Genomic DNA, 24639 nt, shown 5'->3' with positions numbered 1-24639 from the left:
AAAGATTCACATGCGACACATTGTTCTCTCTCGATTTAACAAAACTTTGCGCGTTTCCCTTTGTGTAGCTGACACAGACAGGATGTCCCCATATAACAATTCACAGTTTGCTCATCACAACACGAGTTGGTAAAGATCTCCAACCAGATGCCCGGGATGTATGGCGAAGGCCTTAGCTGTAGCGGCTTTTATCCAACATGGTTTGTCAGAGCCCTGGAGCTGGCAAAGCTATCAGCGTGTTGTCTACCTGCCTAGAAAAAGATAACATCTTCTTTGTTTGTTTCATCTTCGGCAGGTGGTGCAAGGAAGGGGGCCGGAGCCGTCTGCAGTTGGTGGGAACTGCTTTGCCGGTATAAGCTTGTTGGATAAGAAGTTGTTTCAGGGACGGAGTCAGCCTGCCCTGAGGGGTCTGTGTATGAAAAAATAAAGAAAACGATAAGAAAATGGAGTACCCCAATTCTTTCTGTTATACTTGTGAATGCATGTATAGAAAGAGTGAGAAAAACCAGTATAGGGAGTAAGATAGTGAATAATAGAAATAATCGGCAATAATGACTTTCCTTTCGTGTCTGGAACCACAGCTGCAACCCTTAAGCAACACTCTCCAGGTGTTGAAGTAATACTGCAAAAAGTCCACTAGGGGGCGCTCGTGTGTTCCATTCAATGAAAAATTAAAACTTGTGAATGCAGCCAGAAAAATATTAAACATAGCTGCAGTTAATAGACATACAAGAACCCTGCCTTGCTTTATTATTTCATTCAAAAAGCTTTTACCAGACCTGTTTCACATTAACATCTTATCCAGGAAACAACCCCAGCCACCCCTAAAGAAAAGGGAGCGTCATTGTGCCAAGCCCCACGGAGCACAAAGCTCCATCTTTGCTTCACTTATGTTGACGGGATATTATCACAGTTGACTTGATGGTTTTTATAATCTTGTCATCCAAGACACAGACGGGCCTAACAAAGCACACCATCATGGAAAAACACCATCTTAAATATTGTGCGTCTTGCTCAAGTTTTCACAGCCCATAATTATAAAGGGCACACTGATATTTTGTTCATATCATATTTTATATTTGTCTCAATAAAAACGTTTATAATGAAAAAACACCAAAAGTCACAGCTTGGGATTTCAGCCTTTAGTTTCCTCCAGGTAATAGAGTGCTATAACCGAACAATGTTCACTTTGTTGGATAATAAACTCACCTTGCATGAAGAAGGCTACTGAATTACTCAGCTGGCTTGGGCTGGCAGACCTTCTGTTCCACGCTGAGGTCTCTTCCTTTCCTGAAAACCTAGATGGAAATGATCTGTGATCCACTGAGCCTGGAAGAGATATTCAAGAACTCTTTACTCAAGATGTTTGCTCTGTTAAATCAACCCCTCAAGTCAATAGCACAAACAACACCCTGTGCACGAAATGCATAAAGGGTATAAGCACTCTTCTTCACACTCCTGTTTTTTTTTTTTTGTTTTAACAATACCTTGCAATAGACTGGAATAAAGAATGTTCTTTATTTACATTTTCCTAAAGAAAAGTACATAGTTCTACAGCTCTAGAAACAAAGGAAAAAAAAAAAACCTACAGCAGGTCTCCAGTTTTGCACTCAGCATATTCACTTGCATTCACATCTACTCACTGAACATTTGAAATAATTAGTTGAACATGTCTAATCAAATAGAAATAAAAAACAAACAAACCTAAAAAGGAAAACCAACACGAAAACTCATCTGTCATCCTTTCACACAGCTCTGTATCCTAATGCTCCAGATTAACAATCCCAAAGGTGAAGCTACTCAAATAAAATGTGACCTTACTGGTAAAGGTTACCTGGGGCAGGAGTAGACCTTTTATTAAATTGCCACAAGGTCCAAGTTTATATATATAAATATATATTTATTTATTATAATTATATGTAAATATACATTGTTCTATAGTAGGGGTGTCATTGAATATTCCACTATAAAGACTAGACATGCAGAGCGTGCTCTATGTACTCTGTACTTGACCAGAGGGTATAGTTGGATCTAAAACAAGCATAAAAACATGCCAAACATTATCATAAATTTATACGTACACAAAGCATATTCCTAGTAAAGCTTTTCTGCAAGAAGGGCTGATGTGGTCCTGTTAAGGCTAGATTTATCAAAATTTGCTGAAAGTAATCTTACTACATTATCTATACATTCTAAAGGCCAATCTCAGTTACACACACAAAACCGGTGTAGGGACCCTCCAGTGCCCCTGTGAAGCCCCACCGATGAAGAGTACACATTAAAGTATGCTGTAAGTGCTTTAATAGGCAATCGTTTGCATTTAAGAGATAATGCGGCTCACTGATTTCATACCGGAACTCTCGGTTCTGTGTGAGGCTTTCCCTCTACCACTTTTCTCCCTGCTTTCTTTGGTCAAAGCTGCCAGCTTAGTAGGAATCTGCTGCTTGGTCAGTGACGTTTGCTTCTGAATCTGATTAGTTGCACTGAGGAGATGAATAGGAACATCGTTCTTCAGTGCTGGACGGCTATCTGCAGAGCTGCTGTCCCTGCGTGTCACCTCCGGCCTCTCCAAGTAGTCAGCTGCAGACATGGATGAGGTGGTTTTGGAAGTGGGTTTCATAACTAGTTGTCCGGGTGCTTCAAGGTTAACCATCCCTTCTCTATTAAAACTTGAGGAATGGGCAAGTCCCTGAAAGAGAAAAACATGAAAACATGAATGAAAGAGAAAAACATGAATGAAAGAGAAAAACATGAATGAAAGAAAAACATGAATGAAAGAGAAAAACATGAATGAAAGAGAAAAACATGAATGAAAGAGAAAAACATGAATGAAAGAGAAAAACATGAATGAAAAAGTGTTCTGTCATACACATTTGTGATCTATCTCATATGCGATGTTGTGTCACATCCTAAACTGTGAGACTGTAAGCAGCTCTGTGCTGCAATGGAAAATATATGTCTTGGAGAGTAGATCTATGTTGCAGTTCACTTAGAATGTCACCTTGTATAAGGATGTTTTCTCAACCTTTTCTAATCAAGTAGCACTAAAGCATATGCTTATCCATCCAATCTCACCCCTTTGTTATTGCGATATGTTTCCAGCAATTGGCATGGAAATCTGATAACATACAATGGGTCCAAAGTCCTAACAAATAATACTATATGCTATATAGTATTGTGGTCAGCTAAGAGTCTGGAGCCCAGAATCTGTTTTATACAATGGGTAGCACTGATGCCGAGTAATATTGGGGGACGGTTATATATGGTGTGTCAGATCACATGTAGTGGATAGAGATCATACAGACACCGTCATACAGTACATCGTACAATGTGAGCCAGATAAAGTTCTTTTCAATAAGATCAGATAGTGAATGATACGATGTGCATACAATTATGATTTATTGTACATTGTAGGGAAGATAAGCACCGTTTGTGCTTGGGAAGTCCTAAAGTAATTTAATTATATTTAGGAATGTTTGCCAATTTAGATAGTATTTGGTCAGTGGATGACGAGACCAATTATTGTACAGTGCAAGTTGGAAATTACTCCTCTTAATTGCGTCAGTTGGGAGTGTTTAATAATTGTTAAAATGAATATTTGCAGCAAAGTCATTGTAATGCTAAGAAACAAGACCACAAGATTGCATTCAAAATATTCAAAAACGTCCGTACCACTGTTACCTGCACCAGGTCAGGAGAAAACACTCCAGCTACGATATTGGGCTTTTTGTTCTTCTTCAGTTGCTCTAAGCGCTCCCGATCTTTTTCCACTGCCCTCTGTGCCTCGCGCAGCCTTTCAAGGTCGTGCTGATAGGCCTGCCTCTGAGAATCCAGTTCCTCCCGCTCATGATCGAGCCTCTGTTTCTCGAGTCTGGACACCTCTTCCCACTTCCTCAGCCGGGCCTCCGTAGCTTCCGTTTCTCTTTGCTGCTTTTCCCGCTCGCGTTCCCAGCGTTGCTTCTCCAACCTTAGCTGTTCTTGTAGCTTCTGCACATTGGCAAACTCCTCTCTCTGCTTCTCGAAATTCCTCTGTTTCTCCTGCTCCAGAAGCCAGTTCCCCCTTGAAGACAGCTGCCGAAACTGCTTCTCTCTCTCCTTCTGCACCTCGATGTAGCTATCCTGCTGCGACATCACTGCCTGCAAAAGAAAACGTGAAAGGCCCACATCAAATCGATCAATCACACTGTAAAGGGATTTACAGGGACATTAAGGAGTGAGATGGGGCTATCGAAATAAACAGTCGGGATGCAACTCAAATGGGAGCTGAGGAAAAGAGCTGGAGAAACAATTTAGGAGAGGAAGAAATGTAGGAATATACGGAATGAGAGAGGCCTGTTGCCTGTGAGAAGGAACACGAGGATACAGGCACCAATACTGTTAAACTGTAAAATTATATATATATATATATAATATAAGTGGATAATAAATGAGACCCTTTTTAGGTCTAGGGAGTACTGGGATCTACTGTATGAGAGAAAGGAGTCATGGCAATATCAAATAGAACAAAGACATAGGGTTACGTGTACAATATATTTTGCCTGCATAAAGGGCATTATTAACGCAATATATATTAAAACTTTGCAGAATATTGCTTACCTGCAGGCTATACAGCAGCTGTAGAAGGGTCTGTATCTTGGAGATCAGCTGAGAAGATAAAGCATAATACAAATACATTTAGATATATGTCCAGTATGCACATTGATGGATCACTATTGTCTTTAATTTGAATATTTGAGATTAACTTTAAATTTTACCCCATGAATGAAAATATTAAAAAAGCTGAAAGGTCTGTACTTTTAAATTCTTGAAATAACTTCTGCTTAAGTGACAGATGTATACCATGATATACTGAGTGCATAATAAACCCAATGTGAAGATGTGTACACTCATTATACACATAGAAACGGGAAAGAACATGTTTCTGATGAGATGCCTGGTAAGTCTTCTGTAGCAAAGGGGTTAAATCCACTAACTCTCCTGAAAGACGCCACATTGATTGAAATATGTATTATGCAGGGTCAGCTCTGCTATTCTTCCCAAGATGCATATTCATCAAGGGAGTTGAAATCACAACTATCCTGCCAACTCTTGCTTTACTTAATAATCCTCATAGACCGCAATGGAAAAATGGAGATAAAACCAGCGATACATTTTATACAGGTCAGTATGTCATGTTTTTTAAATGGAAATTCACACTTAAATTGCTATTCAACTACTTTATAGATTTATCTCAAACAGTGGATCCAGCACTGCGTGTTCGATATAAATTTCTACAGTTAATTTCTCTACTGTTCCTTCCATCTGCCCTCTATGGACGATGGACAGTATTGCCACGGACAGGTTAATGTGGGCAATGTCAAAAAGAAATCCAAGTTCCGCAGTCCAAGGTAAGTTGCTCAGTTTTGTATATTCTTTATAAAATACAAGTGAATCTGATGTGATGGTTAACAGCTTAACACATTTTACTCTTAACTCAAGGCGTGCCGGTGCCAGTGGGATTGCTGTGTGTGGGGAAGTACTTACTACAATGTGGGCACTGGCCACTATTTTATTACATTTACTTATTATGCTAAAGAAGAAAGTGCAATCTTTCTTTACCTCCGGATCCTGGTTTGTTGGAGAGCTATTATTATCCAATCTTGATACTGAATGCTGTAGAATAAAAACATGCGGTTAAAAAGAAGAAGCTCAAAACAATTCCAAGAGACACTCTTTGGCAATGCATTATTCATTATTCATTATTTTTATCTACATAGATCCCTGAATGATCTGTGAAGTAGTGAACTCACCTCACTCTGCTCAGTATCCTGATTCGGAGTTTCTGAATTGGTCGATGTAGTACGACAATCGCGGCCTTTTTGTTTAAAGCTACCGGCTGAAGAAAAAAACATAGGGTCACCATTGTGATATTTAAGGTCATCGCATGAAAACAGGCACACAAACTGTACATTTTATACTGCATTATGCTCAGCAAGAACTATATGGATGCCATACTGTGAGCTCTGTGATATTTAAAGAATTAATGAATGATAACTGGTGCTAAACTAGTTCTAAAAAGGACAGGAACATCAAGTTTGCCTGCAGATAAAGACCAATGGCCAATGTACCCTATGGCTTTTCTTCTAGCTTTAATGCATATAATAGCCGCATGGCGCATTTAAATTTTAATGCAGAATCCTCTCAGATATATACTTTTCCCTAGTTCCAGCTATTTGCAGTTCAGGAGAAGTGTTTGGCACATGATATATACTTGCTTCTAGTCTGCTCCAGCTCAGCTAATGCTGTAGTCGAGGATCCATTCGGACCCCAGGGTGCATTGACAGCAAACAATCCCACCAATTTCAACCTGAGCCCTATCCTGTCACTGCTTGACTTCTTTAAGCAGCCAATGAGTGGCAACAAACGTTGAGTCAGCGAGGAGGAGGAGGGTAGTTGCTGTACCAGGGCTGCATTTTCTGTGTTTTTTGTTTTGTTTTAAACTTCAGTAAAGCCATGGACCAAACTACATGCAGTAAAGCACATTTGGAGTGTATGCAAAAAGTGCTCCACTAAACGTAAAAATACACTGGCCTCAAGCAGCCAGTCAGCTCCAAGAACAGTCAGACCATTAAGGACAACGACTGTAGTAGAGCAGGATCTTCTGTGTCTGGTAAATATTTAAGTATGCATTATTCTACAGTGGCGGTATTCAGTAAATAAAATGTATGGTTCCAGGTTACATGCATACTAAAGCGTTTTCTTTCAGTTTTCAGCCAACTTCTCCAAGCATTATCTAGCCTTAATGTGCAGATCCTGTACTGACTTGCATTTCTCCGAGCACTCCCTTATCATTCAATACTGGCACACAGTCTCACATTTGTTTGTGTGATTGGCATTACTTTCATAACCTCCAAATGTCTCTGATCGCCTCAGGTGAGCGGAATTCCCCAAGTTTGCTTCTTCATGAGGACTCTGGGGGGAGGTTGGGGAGAGGAGTAGGCACTGAATTCTCTCCGCTGCAAAACAAGATTGTGGATGTTGGAGAATTACAGTCTACTACAAAAATAGTCAAAACATTTTTTTAGTATATAAATATCTTCCTGGGAGCTGATTTACTCTAAAACAAAACTTTTACAAATAAAAGAGGAGTACAAAGTCCTATGTGATCAATAATTTGCGAAGTTTACTCTGGGGTGTATTCACTAAACTGGACATTTCATTATGCCTTATGAAGACCCAGCCAAAGTGAGCTTTTAATACAAGAGGGGTTGAGTTGTCTCTGAACACAGTGAGATTTCTTTAAAGGCTTTCCCGTCTACAAGATTTCACTCGGGCTGCCCCAAATCTCTGGAATCTACTTCCACCGAACCTTCAGCATTCACCCTCCCTGACAACATTCAAGAAACATCTAAAAACCCACTTCTTCAGAGAAGCCGCACCATCTTAGCTGCTAGAACTTCCTTGTCATTGATACAACCACCACACTACCTCTCACCCTTTCTCTGTGCCTTATGTTTGTCACCCCATTCCCTCAAGATTGTAAGCTTGCGAGCAGGGCTCTCTCCACCTAATGTATCGGTTTGTCTTAGTCTCTCAATTCTCATCTTGTCAGACAATTAATAATAATAATAATAATAATAATAATAATAATGTGCTGCGCAGAGTCAGATTGGCCATGCATACGGGAGAAATGTAACAGAGGTAGCCTTTCATGATGTATGAACACGGCACAAGAAATATTCCACTTCTACTCATCATTGATAGAGCAAACCCCTAAAACATTTTGGCAAGTAATACGTGTAACACCAATGTTTTTACATATTCTAAACGGTCACAGGGATGAACTTACTTTGAATAGCAAATATAGACATTTAAGAAAAAGACTTCAGATGCATCATTTTATTAATCAAAGTATTCTCATAAAATGTTTTTTTTTTTTAGGTTACCACTTATTTTTCTCTCACCTAGTCGTGCAAAACAGTTTACTATTCACAGCCATTTGACCGTTGTGTAATTATAGACAATTTTAAGAAGACCTTGGCTGGCCCTGTATAATGCATAATTAAGTTACGGAGTGCTCTTGAGGTACCTCACTGATTAACCTATGCATTAGGAAGGATGGTGCAGCCTATACCGAAGTAGCAACTCACCAGGTTGACCCTTGGCGACTGTATTTTGAACTAACTCTACTGCCAACCCCTCCTTTGCTAACTATTCCCCATAGTGATACTGTAGGAATGCAATTAAGAACAGGTATATATTGCATAAGACCTGTGTATGACCTACACAGCAATAGCAATATTACAACGTGTCTGTCTTCATTGTGACGAAAGGTAAACATTTCAAAGATAGCTTTGCCCTGGCAGCTGAAAGGATCCTTAAAAAGAATGAGAGATCAGTAGTTAGAGATTTGAAAGATCATACCTTCACTGATAGCAGACTGGAGGATATGTTCCCCTTGGAGGTTTTCTCCATTGTCTGTTCCAACAAGCTGTCTAAGTCTGGTAGTTTGAGAAGAATCATCAAAGCTGTACAGATCGGACATATCCATGCAGATCTGCAGTTTCTCCTGAAGAGCCTCCATGATGGCTCCGTCCTTCTTGTGAAGACGCTCTGTATGACCGAAAAAAAGCTTGCCATTAGACTCAGCTTTCCGGTGAGAACAGAGCCCAGCCCACAGTGCTGGCAGAGACAGCCGAACACATGTCATGCATGGGATTTAGCTGGGGATTAGGGAAAGGGGAACATGCGTATGGGGAGATTCTGCAGACCACCCACCCTCCCATGCATCTGCAAAAGGGATACCAAGAAAAGTTAAACAAGACTATCAAATGCTTGGCTGGAATGACCCCTTAACCAATATCAAAATCAAGATCTATGACAAGTTTTAAATGCCACTGTTTAAGGAGTCAGTGCCTACCTACTGCTCCCACCATCTCTACTAAAAGCAGATGTATTCTTAACTAGCAACAAAACAGCTGCAAGATGTACCTTGGAATTCCTTTATTTTAGCTGCACGTTCAGAAGCAATTCTTTTTTCATCATCAGCCTCTGGGAAGATCGCTTCTGGACAACTGTAAGGACAAAAACATATTGAGGATAATAGACTTATAGACTTTGTATAGTTAAACCACAAATGCACACAGACCAACAAAAGTCTGAAACGTTAACAGAAGCTTATGATGTGGTGTTCTCTGTCGATTTGTACATTTCTGATATATTTTGAATATCTGTTTAGACCCAAAAACTAATTTTGCCAGGTTGGAATGAGGACTTTAGACAAAACCACTGCACCTAAACTATAACACTGCTGAAACTGGTCGGTTACTCTACCTTTCCACTGCTCCACGGATTAGTGCCATCCATGAGTTCCTTTCTTCTTTTGAGCTGGTGTGAATTTCATACATTTCTGGACCCGGCAGTGAAGCGCTTATCAGGAACATGGCCTTTTCTTCGTTAGCCACTTCTCGGACAATAAGCTTTTGCAGTGAAATGACAGGAGGTTTTGAATCCTATTTGGAAAAATATATAACAAGGGCATTATAAGGACCCTTCATATGGAAATAAAAATATAATTTAGGGATCTTTTGCAGTGGTAAAAGTGGACCAATTACCATAGAGGACAATGCAATGTTCCGCTGACTAAGCGCATTTACCGGTTTCAATCTGCAATTGTTTTTATATGTAAACCAGCATTCTGTAATTTCTACTCACCAAAGAGGAAAACGAATATTTTTGATCTTTCTCTTGTAGAAGAAGCAAGACATCTGTCAGCAAAACTGCAAGAATATCTAAAGACAGAAACAATCAGGGCCACAATGTTAAGAAACCGGCAGACAGAAATAAATTTTATGCATGCGTAAGATATTTTATATATATATACATACATATATATATATATATACACACATACATAAATATATGTTTTTTGGATAAATGCAACTGTTTGATATCCATGAAAGCAGTGTATTTTTTAAAAAAAAAAGGTTTAAAGGTTAAACTATATATATATATATATATACACACACACACACACACACACACACACACACATATACTGAAGAATAATGTCTATGTAAACAGTGTGTGAATGTGTGTGTACATTCACACATACTGTCTACAACTAGTATGCATTGTTGAACTGAATATAGTTGTTATCAGACTTTTGACATATAAGCCCCTCTACCTTTCAGGCGTCCGGATGCAGTCTTCCAGTAGAGCATTCCATCATGAAGCAGCTGTCTACGCATCATATCTTGTTTCCTAAATGTCCCAGTCTTCAGTTTACCGGAAGATTTCAGCTCCATCCTGGCCACGATTTCTCTCAAACGTTGGCCCTTCTCACTCTCGTGGACCCGTACATCTACTTCATTGATGACCTCTTTGATCAGGGCAAGTGCCTGGGTCAAAGCCTCATGATCCTCTGTCCCCTCTGAAAAATTCAAAGTCTAGTGAGGCAACTTTATTATAATAATAGTTTTGGTATTTAATCATATAACTGAACAGATGTTCCTGGGGACAACCTATGGTTGAATGCCAAGAAGACTGTGGGGGGGGGGCTAATTGTAAAAACAAATTGGATACAGGGAATACCCAAGAATTCCATGAGGGTGAAAAGACACACCTTGGATTTAAGGATTATAACTTTTATGCAAGGAGTCATCTTTGTAAATGAATCCTGGTAATTAGTGTACTTTACAAACAGCTTTCAAGTGTCAACATTTATATCTACACTACACCCTTTTAAGACATCGTCAGCAACAATGACACAGACATTTTACACACAATTGTTCATCTTCTCAGTAACTGATAACTGTCACCTTTACTCCATAATCATTCTAAACAACCACGTTGCCTAGCTCGACTCATCTGTAACACTTTGAGTGGCATAAGAAGATGGAACTACAGCAAAGAATACATAAGTACCAATCCCATACACAACATCCTTCCTCTGCTCGCCCACTACTTCACTTCTAACCATTTCCAGTGCTCTAAAGCCTAATTATGTCATTGTTTGGTTATATGGGGACTCACATCTTCAAACTAACAAAAATTAATCTCATCCAGGACTGTAAAATGACGGATTCTGTACTGTGACAGATCTGCTTGAACTGGCCCACGGCTGAGGAGATGAAACAGTCCATCTTTTAACTGCACCTGTCAGGGCTCAGAGTGTTTGGTTTTAGCCCTGCAATTACTTTTATGTGTATAATGCTCACTTCACATTTAACGTCATATAGTTTAGTAAAAATATCATACCTTCAGTATTTTGGATGATGCGTTCTACAAGAACTGGATACTTTGTAATTCTCTGAGTTACCAGAAGTAAGCACTCCTGAACTCCCAGACGCCTCACAATAGAGGAATTGCTTATTTTCTAGAGAAGAAACCATACAAGTTAAAAATAAAAAAATGTTTATTCACAGGAACCTACTCTTGCCAAACACAAGTATAACTTTCATCATGGTCCATATCTTATTCAGCATATCCTTATCTATAACACTCTACCACAAAATCATGCCAACATCTTATGATTATTGGACTCAAATCTGACAGTGGAACTGGCACCTTAACACAAATAAATAAATCAGTTCTACCTAGTGTTTGTCATTTTTATTTTTCAGTCACTGTAAAAGGTGATAACTTTTAATCCCTAAATTGTTTCTCAGTTTAAAGTCATTGGTTGAAGAAATATTTCAAGTGAGGCTGTTCCTTCCGGTTGCCAAAGGCCACTGCTGCACAAAGGGGTGCTTGGCACCCGGTTACCAAGACTCTCAGAAGGGCCATGTAAAGCACCCCGTGACCCCACGATAATAGCATGGCAACTTGGATACTCCAGTATAGACAGGCTTCAAGTGAGGTAAAAGAGAGGGCAGAGAGTGAGTTTCTGTGTGTATGTGTATAGTGTTAGGGTGAGGATGTGTTTCTGTATGATGGCGCTCTCATGTGAGCATATAGTGTCTCAGCATGTTTATGCGTGTCAGTGTATGCAGCAATGTTTCCTGGCCTAGCAGGGGGCCAGTCCCCCTTGCTCTTGGGGTGATAAGCCCTCACTGTGGCCAGCTCCTCAATGAGTCAGTTACAAGGGAGATTATTGATCTCTCCAACTGGCCCATTTACACTATGGAGGTTATGCAGACCCAACGCAACACCGGCAAACTACATTAGAAGGCAATGCGTGCCTTTAAGAAACTACATTAGAAGGCAATGCGTGCCTTTAAGAAACAGAGTGCCGGGATATGACACCATATCTGGTGCTCCGTGCCTTTTAACTCGGTAAGACACCAACCGAGGACAGGGCTGCTGGCCTAGGTCAGCATGAAAGTTAAATATGTCGCTGAGTGTATGATGTCAGCATCACTGTGTGTTGGAGCATGGTGTCAGTGGTGAGCCTAGGGTTAGAGGTGCGAGGGAAAGGAGGGAGATAGTATGTGTATGCGTAAATGTACGATGGTAGAGTGAGTGGGGGCTGGAACAAGTTTGTGTGTGTTTTAATGGGGGAATACTACACCCAGGTACCAATAACCATAGGCCCATCCCTGGCTGCACAGCTGTTACAACATATGTGCTGGCATCTTTATCTAAAACACTATCGGTATGAGTTGGATTATGACACATGTAATGACATTAGAAAAAAATGTGATCCGTATCTAACGTCCTGTCCTGAAGTCCCGTCTCCGCTGTCGGAATCAATGAACAACTCTCGGTTGTTTAAATCCATTGAGCTATTTTCAGTAAATACACAACACTTTCATTCATACAGGATAAAGTACACTGCAAAACAATCTTTTCACATAATGCAAAACAAGATCATATAGGGTTGATGAGGCTTCCATGACTACCCTTCATGTTTTTAAGTTTATATCTGGAAGTCTCCACTCACCTTGATAAGGTTTTGAAACTTTTTGCTTTCTCGCAGGAGTTCTTTGTAATAACTAATCGCCTTGCCGTGCTGACTGCAAAACAGACCATACTGGTCCTTCATCCGATCACCAGTGTCCCCTGAAAACTGAGCATGTGTACAGGGCACATTACCATCGCACATTATCAAATCTCACACTATCAAACAGGAAAACACTGAGCTACCATGTGCCCCTACATTTCATTGCAATTGGCCAGCCTTACACACGGATATTTATCCAAACGCTGCTACTGTTCTCGTGACAATTTACACTTGGATGTACACGGTTACTCAGAGGGAATGTCTGCATAATTATATATAATAAGCCTGTGTATTTTTATAGTGGCCTGGTCTCCAGAGATAGCAGCTCTCTATTAATCAATCTATAACGCTGACATGCAGAGCCCAGATGTGAAAAGGTACACTAATTACTCACATAAACAATGGGCATCTGTCAGAGCCTGTGTTACATCTCCACAAACCATGTGTCACTGACCTATCTGCTGGTCACGGATGTTCAGCAAAAGAAACCATCAATCTAATTACACAGTACACTGCCAAAGAGACTTTAAAAATAAGATCCAGGAACCCTGGTCTCCTTTTTTATGTATTCTGTTTAAACCTGTTTTGGGTGTTTTCAAGTATAATTACAGAATGCTTTGGCTGTTTCAGCATTGAAAAAACATGAAGAAACTTAAAGTTTACCGATGGGAACAATACTAATTGTAGAATGTTGGTTTGTGTGATTATATATAGATCTATCTAGATCTATATATATATATATATAAAGTAACTCAGGGATCGACAAATCCCAGGCGCCTAGGTGTTTGTCAGCCTGCTACATCCCCCCCCAAAAAAACCCCATGTCGCCACAATCATGGTGATGGCGGGGGCGCTGCTGCTGCTGTCTGCCCAGGAGTCTGGGCAGACCAGCACAGCCACCCCAAGCCCGCCCCTGAGCCTGTGATCACTCCCACGGAGTGAACCTGTAGGCTGAAAACGCGATTGCAGAAAAACCAGCAATTGCGTTTTGAGCTGCCACAGACAACTTGGGAAGGGTGGGCACGTGACACAACATCCCCCTGCTGCCTGATCGCTCCATGAGTGCAGCATTAACCCCTTCCATGCTGCGATGGTAGCATTTTAGGGGTTAATTCCCATTTTGTACGGGGCTCTGCTGCTGGTGGTCTGCCTGGAAGGCCAGGCAGACCAGCAACAGCAAAAACGAGCCCCCACAAGCCCTTTGACTCCTGTAGGCATGGAAGCCTACAGCAGTCATCAAAGAGACTCCCCCCCCCTGCAATGGCTGGTCTATAGACCAGCCATTGCATCCCAGCTGCCAGAGGCAGCTTCAGGGACAGTGGAGAGGGTTCTTCAGTCTCCACATGATTGTGGAGACCAGCCCCAACCCCCCCCTCCCGCTGCCTGATCCCTCCATAGAGTGACAGCGCAGCGTTAACCCCTTCAGTGCCACAATTCTGTATGACACATTTGTGGCACTGCAGGGGTTAACATTTGTCCCCACAAGCTTGTGGGGACTAAATATCAGTCAATGCTGTGCTCCAATGGAACATCAACATTGAAAGAGTTAAAAAAAAAATTATATAAAAAAAATTAACAAAAAAACAGCACTGACCTGAAAGTCCAGGGTGCTTCCAGGTCAAATGCTGTGAGTTTAGTAAGTGGGCTGATGATGATCAGATCACTCCTAACCAACTGTTAGTTGAAAAAAATCCTGGTTCCTAACTTTTTAGCTGGCGCCTAGATTCACAACAAATTAGCCCTGTAGTAACTGATGAGAATTAGTCTTTTGCATCCTTGTCTTACAATTGAATTCAAAATGACTTAGAACCTTGACTCTGCTATGTCCTTGTTTCCCCACCTGTTGTACAAGGATGTCGCCAACTTTTTGAATGATGTAATTACGATCACTGCCTTCTTCTAAGGACTCTTTACATCTCTCTTTAAACCGTGTTAGGAACCGTCCATGCAACTCCAAAAGGTCCTCTGTACAGGGAAATATTTGGTTGATTTCTTTATTTCCATACTGGAGGTCTTCCCTCAGAGCACGCGAGTAAACCTTTAGTATAATCTTGAGGGTCCTGACATGGTGCATCTCGGTCTGCATCAGCTCTGCAACACAAAATATTAAACGGCTTGGTCTAATGGTTTGCACGGAATGTTTTCACTGCGATATACACAGATTTCATGTACTGTATATGTATAGGAACAGAATACTGTAAAACTGTTGGTAATCAGCACCACCCATAATTTTCTGGAACCAAAGCTTCTCAAGGATGAAGGGATTGACGTGTTGACTTCCATTGCTGTACAGCACATGTTTTATCAGCGTGCATATGAAGAGCTTGCATTGGTATGAATCGCTACTAAAAAGCCAACTCTAGACACTACTAATTGGCTCTGCCAATCTTGGTACTGACTCCCACTAATGCCAACACCCAAGTGAAAAGTGCAATCATTTTAAGTAAAACAGATACAAGATTTTCTTGTGCCATTACAATTCCAACATGTGGGCCCCAAATATAGCAAAGGATTCATTTTTGGTAGCTAACATTTCAGGCTCCTGTGTTTCTCACCATATATGACGTCCTGTCTCTTGATAACATCTTTCTTTTGTTTTTTAGCATACAGAGGCTCTACTGCGCTGCTCCATGTTTCTGTCTCAAATTCGAGGGCATCAGCTTCCAACTCGGCTCTCACAGACGAAAAGAAAGAATCTGAAATTACAGAGAGATTAATGGAAATCCACAGTGCAGAGAAGAAAATGTATTTCATTTAATGTATGCTTGGGCAAAAAACAAAGCAGCAGCAACTGTTAGTACCACAGTCGAGTCATTGACAATCTCTTGTCTAAAAAGGTTGAAGAAATCTAATTCATAAATCACACTTTTATTTTTATGACATTGCAAATGTGTTTGGGTCACAAATAGTTCCTTTACAGAAAACAACTCCCATCCTCTCTTATTTCAGGTGAACACAGCTGTTCCAGTCTAACTTTGAAAAAACATTTTCGCATTAGGGGCTAGGAAAGGAGAAAATCATCTCAATTAAAGTTCTGGGGCCATGACCTGGTATTGTGTTTAACATGCAATTACACTAATATACCACTGAAGCGGTGTCCAGTAGCATTCCATTTACATAAATGTATTTTGGAGAGGGCAAACATTCATGTACGGCTATGTGTGGCTGAAGCGGGTTTCTCGGTTTCTATTGAATCCATCAGTTCCATCAAGCGTGGTAAGAATTACAGAGAAGTCAAATAATCTAATATTAATTACTTTGGCTGTACTGCAGCCAAGTGAAGCAGGCACTAGAGGAGTTCAAGTGATTAGCACTCTGATAAAGATTCTGTTCACTGTTCTACTCATTGCTTGATGTGACTACTACATATATCAGCACACAAAGCAATGCATCAAGAAAATGAATGTGATCCCTTTAAATTATATCCCTATCTGTATTAATCTGAGATCAGGTTGGCGATTGGGATGGGCCAACAAAACAAAAACCTGCAAAATCTGAACACAGTAAGATTTATCATGGACCCAATTGGACTCTGCAGCATATTTAGTAGTAGTATGGAACTCACCTTCCACAAATATGGAATCAGTGCTGGACAGCGCTAATGAAACATTATCATCTGTGAAGATCTTCACCTTTGTGAAACCTGGATCAACTTCATCCATCTCTGCCGCTGTTCCACTGCTAAGACATTTCAAAGGAGGATAAAATATATTATATTATTTTCACAGTGTTAATGTGTTTGTGACAAAGGACATTCTATGGACTCAAAACAGTCCTTGCGTCAACGAGGACTACACAAAAGATCTGCAGTTCTAATACTCATGACTTGTGTGGGGCCCACATCCCTAAAATTGTAGATCTGGCTTAAGTATATCACCTGACTATTTATGCATTATGATGGGCATCAACAGTAAGTTTTGAATGCACAGTTAAAGTAGTTTCATAAAATAAAAGTGTCGTTTCATTTAAAGGGAAACAGATCTAAGATTTTGTCTCTTCAATGTCCCCCTTCAACTGCACTATAATTTTTAATAAGACACCGGTGCTGTTTGGCAACAGAGCTCAGCATTTCAACTATACGCCCTGCCTCGTCCGTGACACCACTGCCTTACAACATATAGGTGCTGGAATTAGAAAAAGAGATATACATATGTATATGTCCTTCTGTTGCCATCATCTCCAGATTATGAATATATAACTCCCTTTTAAAAGGGACAGCTGAATATTCCTGACAGTCCCAATATAGATGAACGTTAAACCCCTTAAGGACAATGGGCGGTCCCTAAACCCATTGAAAACAATGCATTTTGAGTCCGTACATGTAAAAAAAAATAAGAATTAAAGCAATTACCTGGCAAACAAGATGCAGCCTTGTAGCCCAGCTAATCATGTGGCAGGGAAGTACTCCAAAAGAAATTAATGGGTGCACATGCGCATCGGGGTCAAAACAGACCTCGCCCGCGGTGTTTGCCAAGCCTACGCTAGAGCTGACTGGAGGCAAGTATATCATACGCACGAATCAGCCTAACATCTCCTGAACGCATTCAGCCGGGGGTGGCAAAAGGTGCAAATACACATGGGGGGGGGTCTGCAGGGGCCACATAGAAGAAAGAGGACATTGAGAGATTACAGAACACTTCAGAGTAATTTCAAAACAGGGTTAAGATGCATCTAAAATGTCCATTTAACCCCTTAAGGACCGGGCTCATTTTTCGTTTTGTACCCTGTGGGACCGAGGCTGTTTTGACACTTTTGTGGTGCTTGTGTTCAGCTGTAATTTTCTCCTCACCCATTTAGTGTACCCACATAAGTTATATATTGTTTTTTTCAGGACAAGATGGGCTTTCTTCAGATACCATTATTTTGATCGTATGATCTTATTTACTATAAAAAAAATAAAAAAAACATGGTGAAAAATTGAAAAAAAAACACATTTTATGACTTTTATTTGAAAAATCTTTTACTCACCTAAAAAAGCAAGTAAAAAAACTAGCTAAATAGATTCTACTACTTGTCCTGAGTTTAGAAATACCCAATGTTTTTATGTTTTTTTGCTGTTTTTTGTAAGTTATAGGGCAATAAGTACAAGCAGCGTTTTATGATTTCCAAATCTTTTTTAACAAATCTGGTCAGTCTGCCTCCATCTCCTCTTTGGAACATCTTTGAAGCCGGTTAACTCAATTTAACCCATTCAAACCATATATTTTTGAAAACTAGACACCCCAGGGTATTCCAAATGCTGTTATTTTAACCCTTTCCATGCACCAATTATACAACTACACTTTGTCAAACTTTGTAATAGTAATTTTTTTTTCCACACAAATTGTACTTTAGTTATAGATATACAGGTGCTGGTATATGTCACTGTCAAACAACACCCCAATATGTGTTCAGCAACATCTCCTGAGTACAGCGATACCCCACATGCATGGGTTTGTCAGATTGTTTGGCTGGTAAAAGGCTACTTTTGGGGCATGCGTAATTCAGGTGGTCATTTGGTCATTGTGCCTCCCTCTCCTCTTTGGAATATCTTTGAAGCCGGTTAACTCAATTTAACCCATTCAAACCATATATTTTTGAAAACTAGACACCCCAGGGTATTCCAAATGCTGTTATTTTAACCCTTTCCATGCACCAATTATAGAACTACACTTTGTCAAACTTTGTAATAGTAATTTTTTAATTTTTTTTTTCACACAAATTGTACTTTAGTTATAGATATACAGGTCCTGGTATATGCCACTGTCAAACAACACGCCAATGTGTGTTCAGGAACATCTCCTGAGTGCAGTGATACCCGACATGCATGGGTTTGTCGGGTTTTTTCAGATTTAAAATGCCACATTTGGGAAGTGCGCTTATTTTCTCCATTTTGGTCAGTCTGTACCTATGCCCTATATTTGAGCTAGGCCACTCCAATTTACCCCATCAGCCATTTTTTTATATATTAGACACCCCTTGGGTATTTGAAGTGCTTTTATTTTAACTCTTTGTTGAGATTTTTGAGAATTTTTAGCACTTGCTCAAAATAATAAACTTTATTTTTTAATTTTATTTTATTTTTTTAATACTTTTTTTATATTTTTTTTTACACATTTTGCTGGTACTGGATGGTTCATCTAGTGACATCACTGCATAATTATTTTTAAATGTTAGCACATTTTTTTTTTATTTTTTTTTCCATTTTTTATTTTTTTTTATTTTTTTTGAATATTTTACTAATCACATAGTGATTAGAAAGCTGGGCTCCATTGACTTGCATGGTTGAATGCAGTACCTGTATTCAACCAGCAAGTGGAGCCAGTTCTCTAGAGGGTCTGGAGACCCTCTAGCGAACTTTTTCGTCTTTATTGTTTTATTTCCCGGGCCGCCGCCATCTTGCTTGATGGCGAAGATCACCGGCAGCGGCGGCTGTGACCGCTCTCCGGAGCGGTCACAGCCCACCCAGAGGTAAGAGTTTGGTGTCGCTGGATGCCTCCTGATCGAGGCATTCCAGCGACACCATTTAAGTTGATCGCCTCCTAAACGCTTTTAAAACGGGTGTCCGCCGCCATACAATGTATGGCGGCTGTTGACACCCGGGGAGGGGCCAGACATGGCCCCCGATGCCGATCTCGGCCTTGCTGAATGCCTCGACATCGAGGCATTGCAGCAAGGCCGTTTAAGCGAAGAAAGTGATCCTTGATCACTTTCTAAGCTTAATTTTTTGACGGTTCAGGACCGTCAAAGGTCATTTAGTGACCTTCTTGTTATGACGGTCCTGAACCGGCAAAGGTCGCGAAGGGGTTAAAGTAACACAGGGTAATTGTTCAACTACCAGGGGATCCATATGGATTATTGGATTAGATGAGCTAATTTTCTAAAAAATGATTATAATTATTGAATATGGAGGCCTTTCATGGATGAAATCATTAATTAAATGGGAGGAGCTGAATAGAATTGTTTAATTTTGAACACAGCAGTCACAGCTGTATAGCCGACCGTTCAGTCCCCAATATCCATGCAACAGGCTTGGTAGGTGACTATACATTTAAGCCAATGCAGATCACTGCAGATCTATTAGAACATGCTTTACGCTAGAGACATTTTCACAACCCTTTTTTTTTTTTTTTTTTTATTTTTAACTCCTTTACATTACACATGGTCCCAACAGAAGCTTGGTAGCTTCCATCCTCCAGCCACACACTCTTACCAACACAGTGTCGTACATTTTATTTAGCTATAAAGGTTTCTCCTTCCTTACCTGGTTCTGCTCCCCGAAGCTGCTTGTATTTCAAATCGTGAGTTTCCTCTATGGGTGACAGTCATTCCGAGCCCCCGTGCTGGTGCATGAGTCCCTTCGAGTCCCACTATGGCAATGCGGGGATGATCCTTCAGGGATGCTGCAACAGAGGCAAACATCACATTGGAACGAGGGACACTGACATCTGGCTGGAAGCTTCTCCCTGCCTTCTGCCGCAGAGCGGAGAAGATGCGAAATGTGAGGAGCTCATTCTCCAGCACAAAGTTCCTTCCCCATTTCCTTGGATAGGTACTGTAGAAGGAGATACTGGATGGTGCTGACCGGCAGCAGGCTCCTTTCTCCCTTCTGAGGCTTGTGTTTCCCATGCTGAACCCACTCTCTGCTCACTCCAAAGCAATCTGATCTAGAGTCCCTCGATTCCCAGCTTTGAAACTTTCGAGCGATGATTCTAGAAACCACCCCCTGCTGCTTAACTAACCGTTATCGACTACATCTGCACGGCTGGCAGTCACAGAAACATTTTCACCTAGAGCTGATTAACACCCAATTGTAGCCATCAGACAAACCGCTTTATCTGCAGAGTCCACTTTGCAAGCCAGACGCATGTAAATCGGTTTGTCTCATGGCAACAGTCCCTTCTGTCACAAAGCCCCAGTTAGATGGGATTTCCTAGGCATATTAATGTAGGATGACAAAGAGTTAAACCGGCTGCATGTCTGAAAATTTCAGATGTATTATGTTTCACATGAAAAAGACTTGAAAAGGGCTGTACACAATTCAGCATAAGAAAATCCGGGTGATCCATTAATAAATACATACAGATAAAGGGAGAGCATTGCTGTATATTAATATATTAGACATCTGTATCTAGACAGGAACCCACAGACATTTAGAAGCCACTAGTATGATGAAGTCAAGGCCACCCCCACGGAGTGTGCCCTGTTATTACAATACTGGTGTATTGGCAGGCATGTTGGCACGCCAACGCTGTAAGAAGTGGCAAATTAAGATTCTGAAGTACCATCTACCTTGAACATTTTGACTATGCTGCGAAATGATACACCTGGCACTGCATTAAACAATGGTCTAGAATAATGTATTATATATGCCAAACCACAGGGAGATCTAGTATATTCAATGTGGGCAAATATACATTTGTAAAAAGTGTCTTTTCATGGTTCCGGTCCACCTCTGAAAGGCTATCGCCCAGGCAAATTACAATAAACAAAGAATTATTGGGCAGCATATATAATGACCATTTCTGAGATGTTTCTCTATGAGGGTTACATGAATCCATTTTACTTATAATTCCTTTGTACGGAGGTCAGGCCAGGTGTTTAACTGTTCAAGAACTCAAAACATCTTTAAACAATTTGCTCCCCACCTGCCAAGGCAGCTGTAAGTAATCATCACACTGGACTTTGGCAGCTTAGTTTTATACTTAAATTTTAAATCTGAAAGCCATAGTAATAACCGTTAACTTTCTGAAAAGCAGAGATTTATGAATAATGTTGAATAATGCATGCACTATTGCTGCTAACTACTGCTTATCATTGCTATTTATTGGGTTAGTTCCCTTCAATTCCCTTCAGTTAAGAGGCAAAAGGAAAGTTATTATATCCAACAGCAGTTATCACTGGGGTTGGCAATCAGACATTGTTTCCTTGTTCAGAAATGGCAATCACACAAGATTACTTCATGCTAAGAGTCTGTGAAATGGTCTAAATATATCTACTTTTGTAGACTATACATACATTCACACACAGACTTTACCTTTACGTAATTATACTTTGTTATTTTTGTTTTTAATCTCTTTAGTTTATGATTTTATTAAGGGAGGAAAGGAGCAAAAGGTGACAGAACATATGACTACATATCACTTTCAGTTCCGATGCTCTCTTCTTCTCCCCCCCCCCAAAGATTACAAGTACATACATTAAGAAAAAGCAGCAAATGTTTCCCTTATAGTTTTTCTGAACAGGAGGTACTATTGTGTTAGCAACAATTGAGGAGAGGGACTTGGGGGTAATTATTTCAGAGGAGTTAGGCAAGCAAAACCTTGCAAGTATCAGAAAGAAGTTACACTTATTGTGAAAAGTTCTAGACCCCATCTGCAGAATGATGTGGACATTCCGAATGGAGAGAGATCAGAGAAGGGCTAATAAAACGGTGAAGGGTTGGCATCAAACGACCAAAGGCTTAGATGTAATGTAGGGAAGTTTTACTTTGCTGTTAGAGTGGTAGATAAATGGAATAGCCTCTCAGAAGTGGCAGAGGCTTATATAGTGAGTGAATCTAAACGTGCATGGGATAGGCAGAAAGCTATCCTGAATCTAAGACAGCACAAAAGGACTGATACGTTTGGTGTCTTTACATCAGGAAAAATGGGCAGACTTGACTGAAATCAGGAGATAGCACATCAGTAGTACACTTCCACTGAAGTCATTCAAGTAGCAGCCAATCGCATGTATGCTAGTAAAACATCACAAAGAACACATGCTACAACTGCTGCCATTGGCTTCAAGGAAAGCTCAGCTCACATTCACATGGGATCAGTTAAAATAAGAAAAGGAAACTTATTTGCATGCATTAAATTCATCAGAGTTCATGCAAAATAGATTTCAACATGAAAATAAGGCTGAAGTGCTCCTTTAAGCATCTCTTTATTCACATTGATCCAGTACACCATATTTTCCAGCTCTCTCGGTGGACACCTCTCCTGTAAATAAATAAAGGCTGTTGTGGAAACTAGAAACAAAATACAGGTGATGTACCTTGTTGATAACACAAAGGGCCTTGGGAAGATGCTGCAGATTTTTGGGAACTCTCCTTCTGTAAGAAATGCAGACAAAAAGCTCATTTAATAGACAATTTTAAACAATTAAACAGTCCTACTGCTTTGTATAGTAACACAGAAAAAAGGGTCATTTTAAATATGTCTGAAAAATTATATTTTATTCAATTATCTAAAACTAGCAACACAATTACAAAACCAGCTGTATTTTTCTAATATGGAAAACAAGGAGTACACAAATATAGTGTGTTTGGAAGCTATACCCAAGCGTCGCTGTGTTGAGCCACACCACCAGATTCAGATCTTGATAAGAGGAAATGTGTTGTGCGAAATGCACAAAGGCGCCAACTCACAAAAGACACAAGCGATCCATGCTTACTTTGCAATCTTCTAAAATGCATAGGAAGTCAATGTGCAAAAGATAATTGTTGCTCATTTGTTAAACTATTTGAATAAATGTTCCAGCCAAGCTTGCTCTACATAAGGTGGTGTAACTGGGGATGGATGAGGTGTGCTGAAGATATAGAAAGGGCAGCGGGAGCAAGGTTACAGGCAGTAGGAACGAGGGTGATGCACAGAGCAGATTAGAGGAGCGCAGTGGCAGCACTCCAACAGGCGGATTTAAAGGTGATTAAGAAGACGTCTGCAAGAGGGAAAGAAAGAAAGGACAGAAATATAGGAAGGGAAGGGAAGGAAGGCAACGTGAAAAGAAAAAAGGAAAATACAAGTTGAATGGAAAGAAATCAAAAGAAAAGATACAAAAAAAGGAAAGGAATGTAAAAGCAAGAAAGCATGACACCATAACAGAGTCTAGGATGCTAAAGACAGAATAAAGTATTTATGTGATCAAAACATTAGGCGTGAAAATAATAATGTAAAAAATATAGGAGGAAATGCTGGATATGCAGAAATAGTCATATGAAAAAGGACAAGTCTGGCATATTCAGTAGCCGTGGCAACAGGGGAATGAGCAATCTCTAGAGGAAAAGCAGAGCTGTCTAGGGTCTGTGCAGCGACAGCTGGTGTAGACATTAAACCAAGCTGCGATGCGATTTACTCCTTTAGATGCGTAAGATGCCCCTTCAGATGTCCGACGCAAAACTAGACTTTACAGTATATGAAGCACTTGATAAATAAATAAGTCAGCACGAGACACCTAGCACAGACTAACTGATCCACTTACCTTCGCCTTGTTGCTAGGGCACTCTGGATGCAAGGCCTTGCAGTTTTTATTAACATTTACAGCACAATCTGAAACAAATAAGTTGCAGATGCGTTAAACGTTACTTGGCAACTCCAACGATAGTACTAAGTGCAGGAACAAGAGAGTCAGAATACACGCAAACAACAAAGACGAAAAGCAAACCATGACGAGCCATACGGCAACATCATTGCAAGGTGTTATTCTCAGCCCGAGCTACCTCAGCATGCAGGTGCTATAGCATTCACATCAAACAAGTCATGGTGAATTTGCGTTTGGGACGTTTATATGAAAACAATTAGGCAATACAAAATAAAATACCTTTGGGCTTACGCCAAATGGTTCCACATTTGTGCGGTAATGTGAAAACGGCTTATTTTTGGTCTTAATAACTGCACATTGAAGACATTGAGATTCTATTACAGGGACACTCTTGTCATCATATAGCACTTTCATGCATTTGAAAGCTGAGAGGTCAT

General features: G+C 40.3%; 1 protein-coding gene across 1 annotated transcript; it reads right to left on the bottom strand.

Annotated features, from left to right (window-relative positions):
• Positions 1–251: 251 nt before the first annotated feature.
• On the bottom strand, positions 252–20530 carry LOC149280854 (rho guanine nucleotide exchange factor 18-like). The gene is made up of 18 exons (XM_089500035.1): positions 20166–20530; positions 16488–16600; positions 15478–15618; positions 14763–15013; positions 12863–12988; positions 11239–11356; positions 10166–10411; positions 9694–9770; positions 9313–9491; positions 8971–9053; positions 8404–8592; positions 6855–6995; positions 5790–5875; positions 4597–4644; positions 3682–4137; positions 2353–2689; positions 1210–1329; positions 252–409 (listed from the first exon to the last, which is right to left on the bottom strand). The coding sequence occupies exons 1-18, from the start codon at positions 20528–20530 to the stop codon at positions 252–254; spliced, it is 3234 nt and encodes a 1077-aa protein (XP_089356161.1).
• Positions 20531–24639: the final 4109 nt, after the last annotated feature.

The sequence above is a fragment of the Sceloporus occidentalis genome, unplaced genomic scaffold (assembly GCF_023333645.1).
Source record: "Sceloporus occidentalis isolate IW3139 unplaced genomic scaffold, rSceOcc1.0.p SCAF_145, whole genome shotgun sequence".
NCBI lineage: Eukaryota > Metazoa > Chordata > Lepidosauria > Squamata > Phrynosomatidae > Sceloporus > Sceloporus occidentalis.
The sequence above is the reverse complement of the archived record's forward strand: the minus strand, read 5'-3'. Positions and strand labels throughout refer to the sequence as shown.

Excerpts from the sequence above, each read along its gene's own strand:
- LOC149280854 (XM_089500035.1), bottom strand. The coding sequence starts at position 20,530 with ATGGGAAACACAAGCCTCAGAAGGGAGAAAGGAGCCTGCTGCCGGTCA. Across the intron at positions 9,771-10,165 it reads TGCATCCGGACGCCTGAAAG|ATATTCTTGCAGTTTTGCTG; the intron begins GTAGAGGGGCTT and ends TTCTGTCTTTAG. Across the intron at positions 4,645-5,789 it reads AGGATACTGAGCAGAGTGAG|CTGATCTCCAAGATACAGAC; the intron begins GTGAGTTCACTA and ends TTATCTTCTCAG.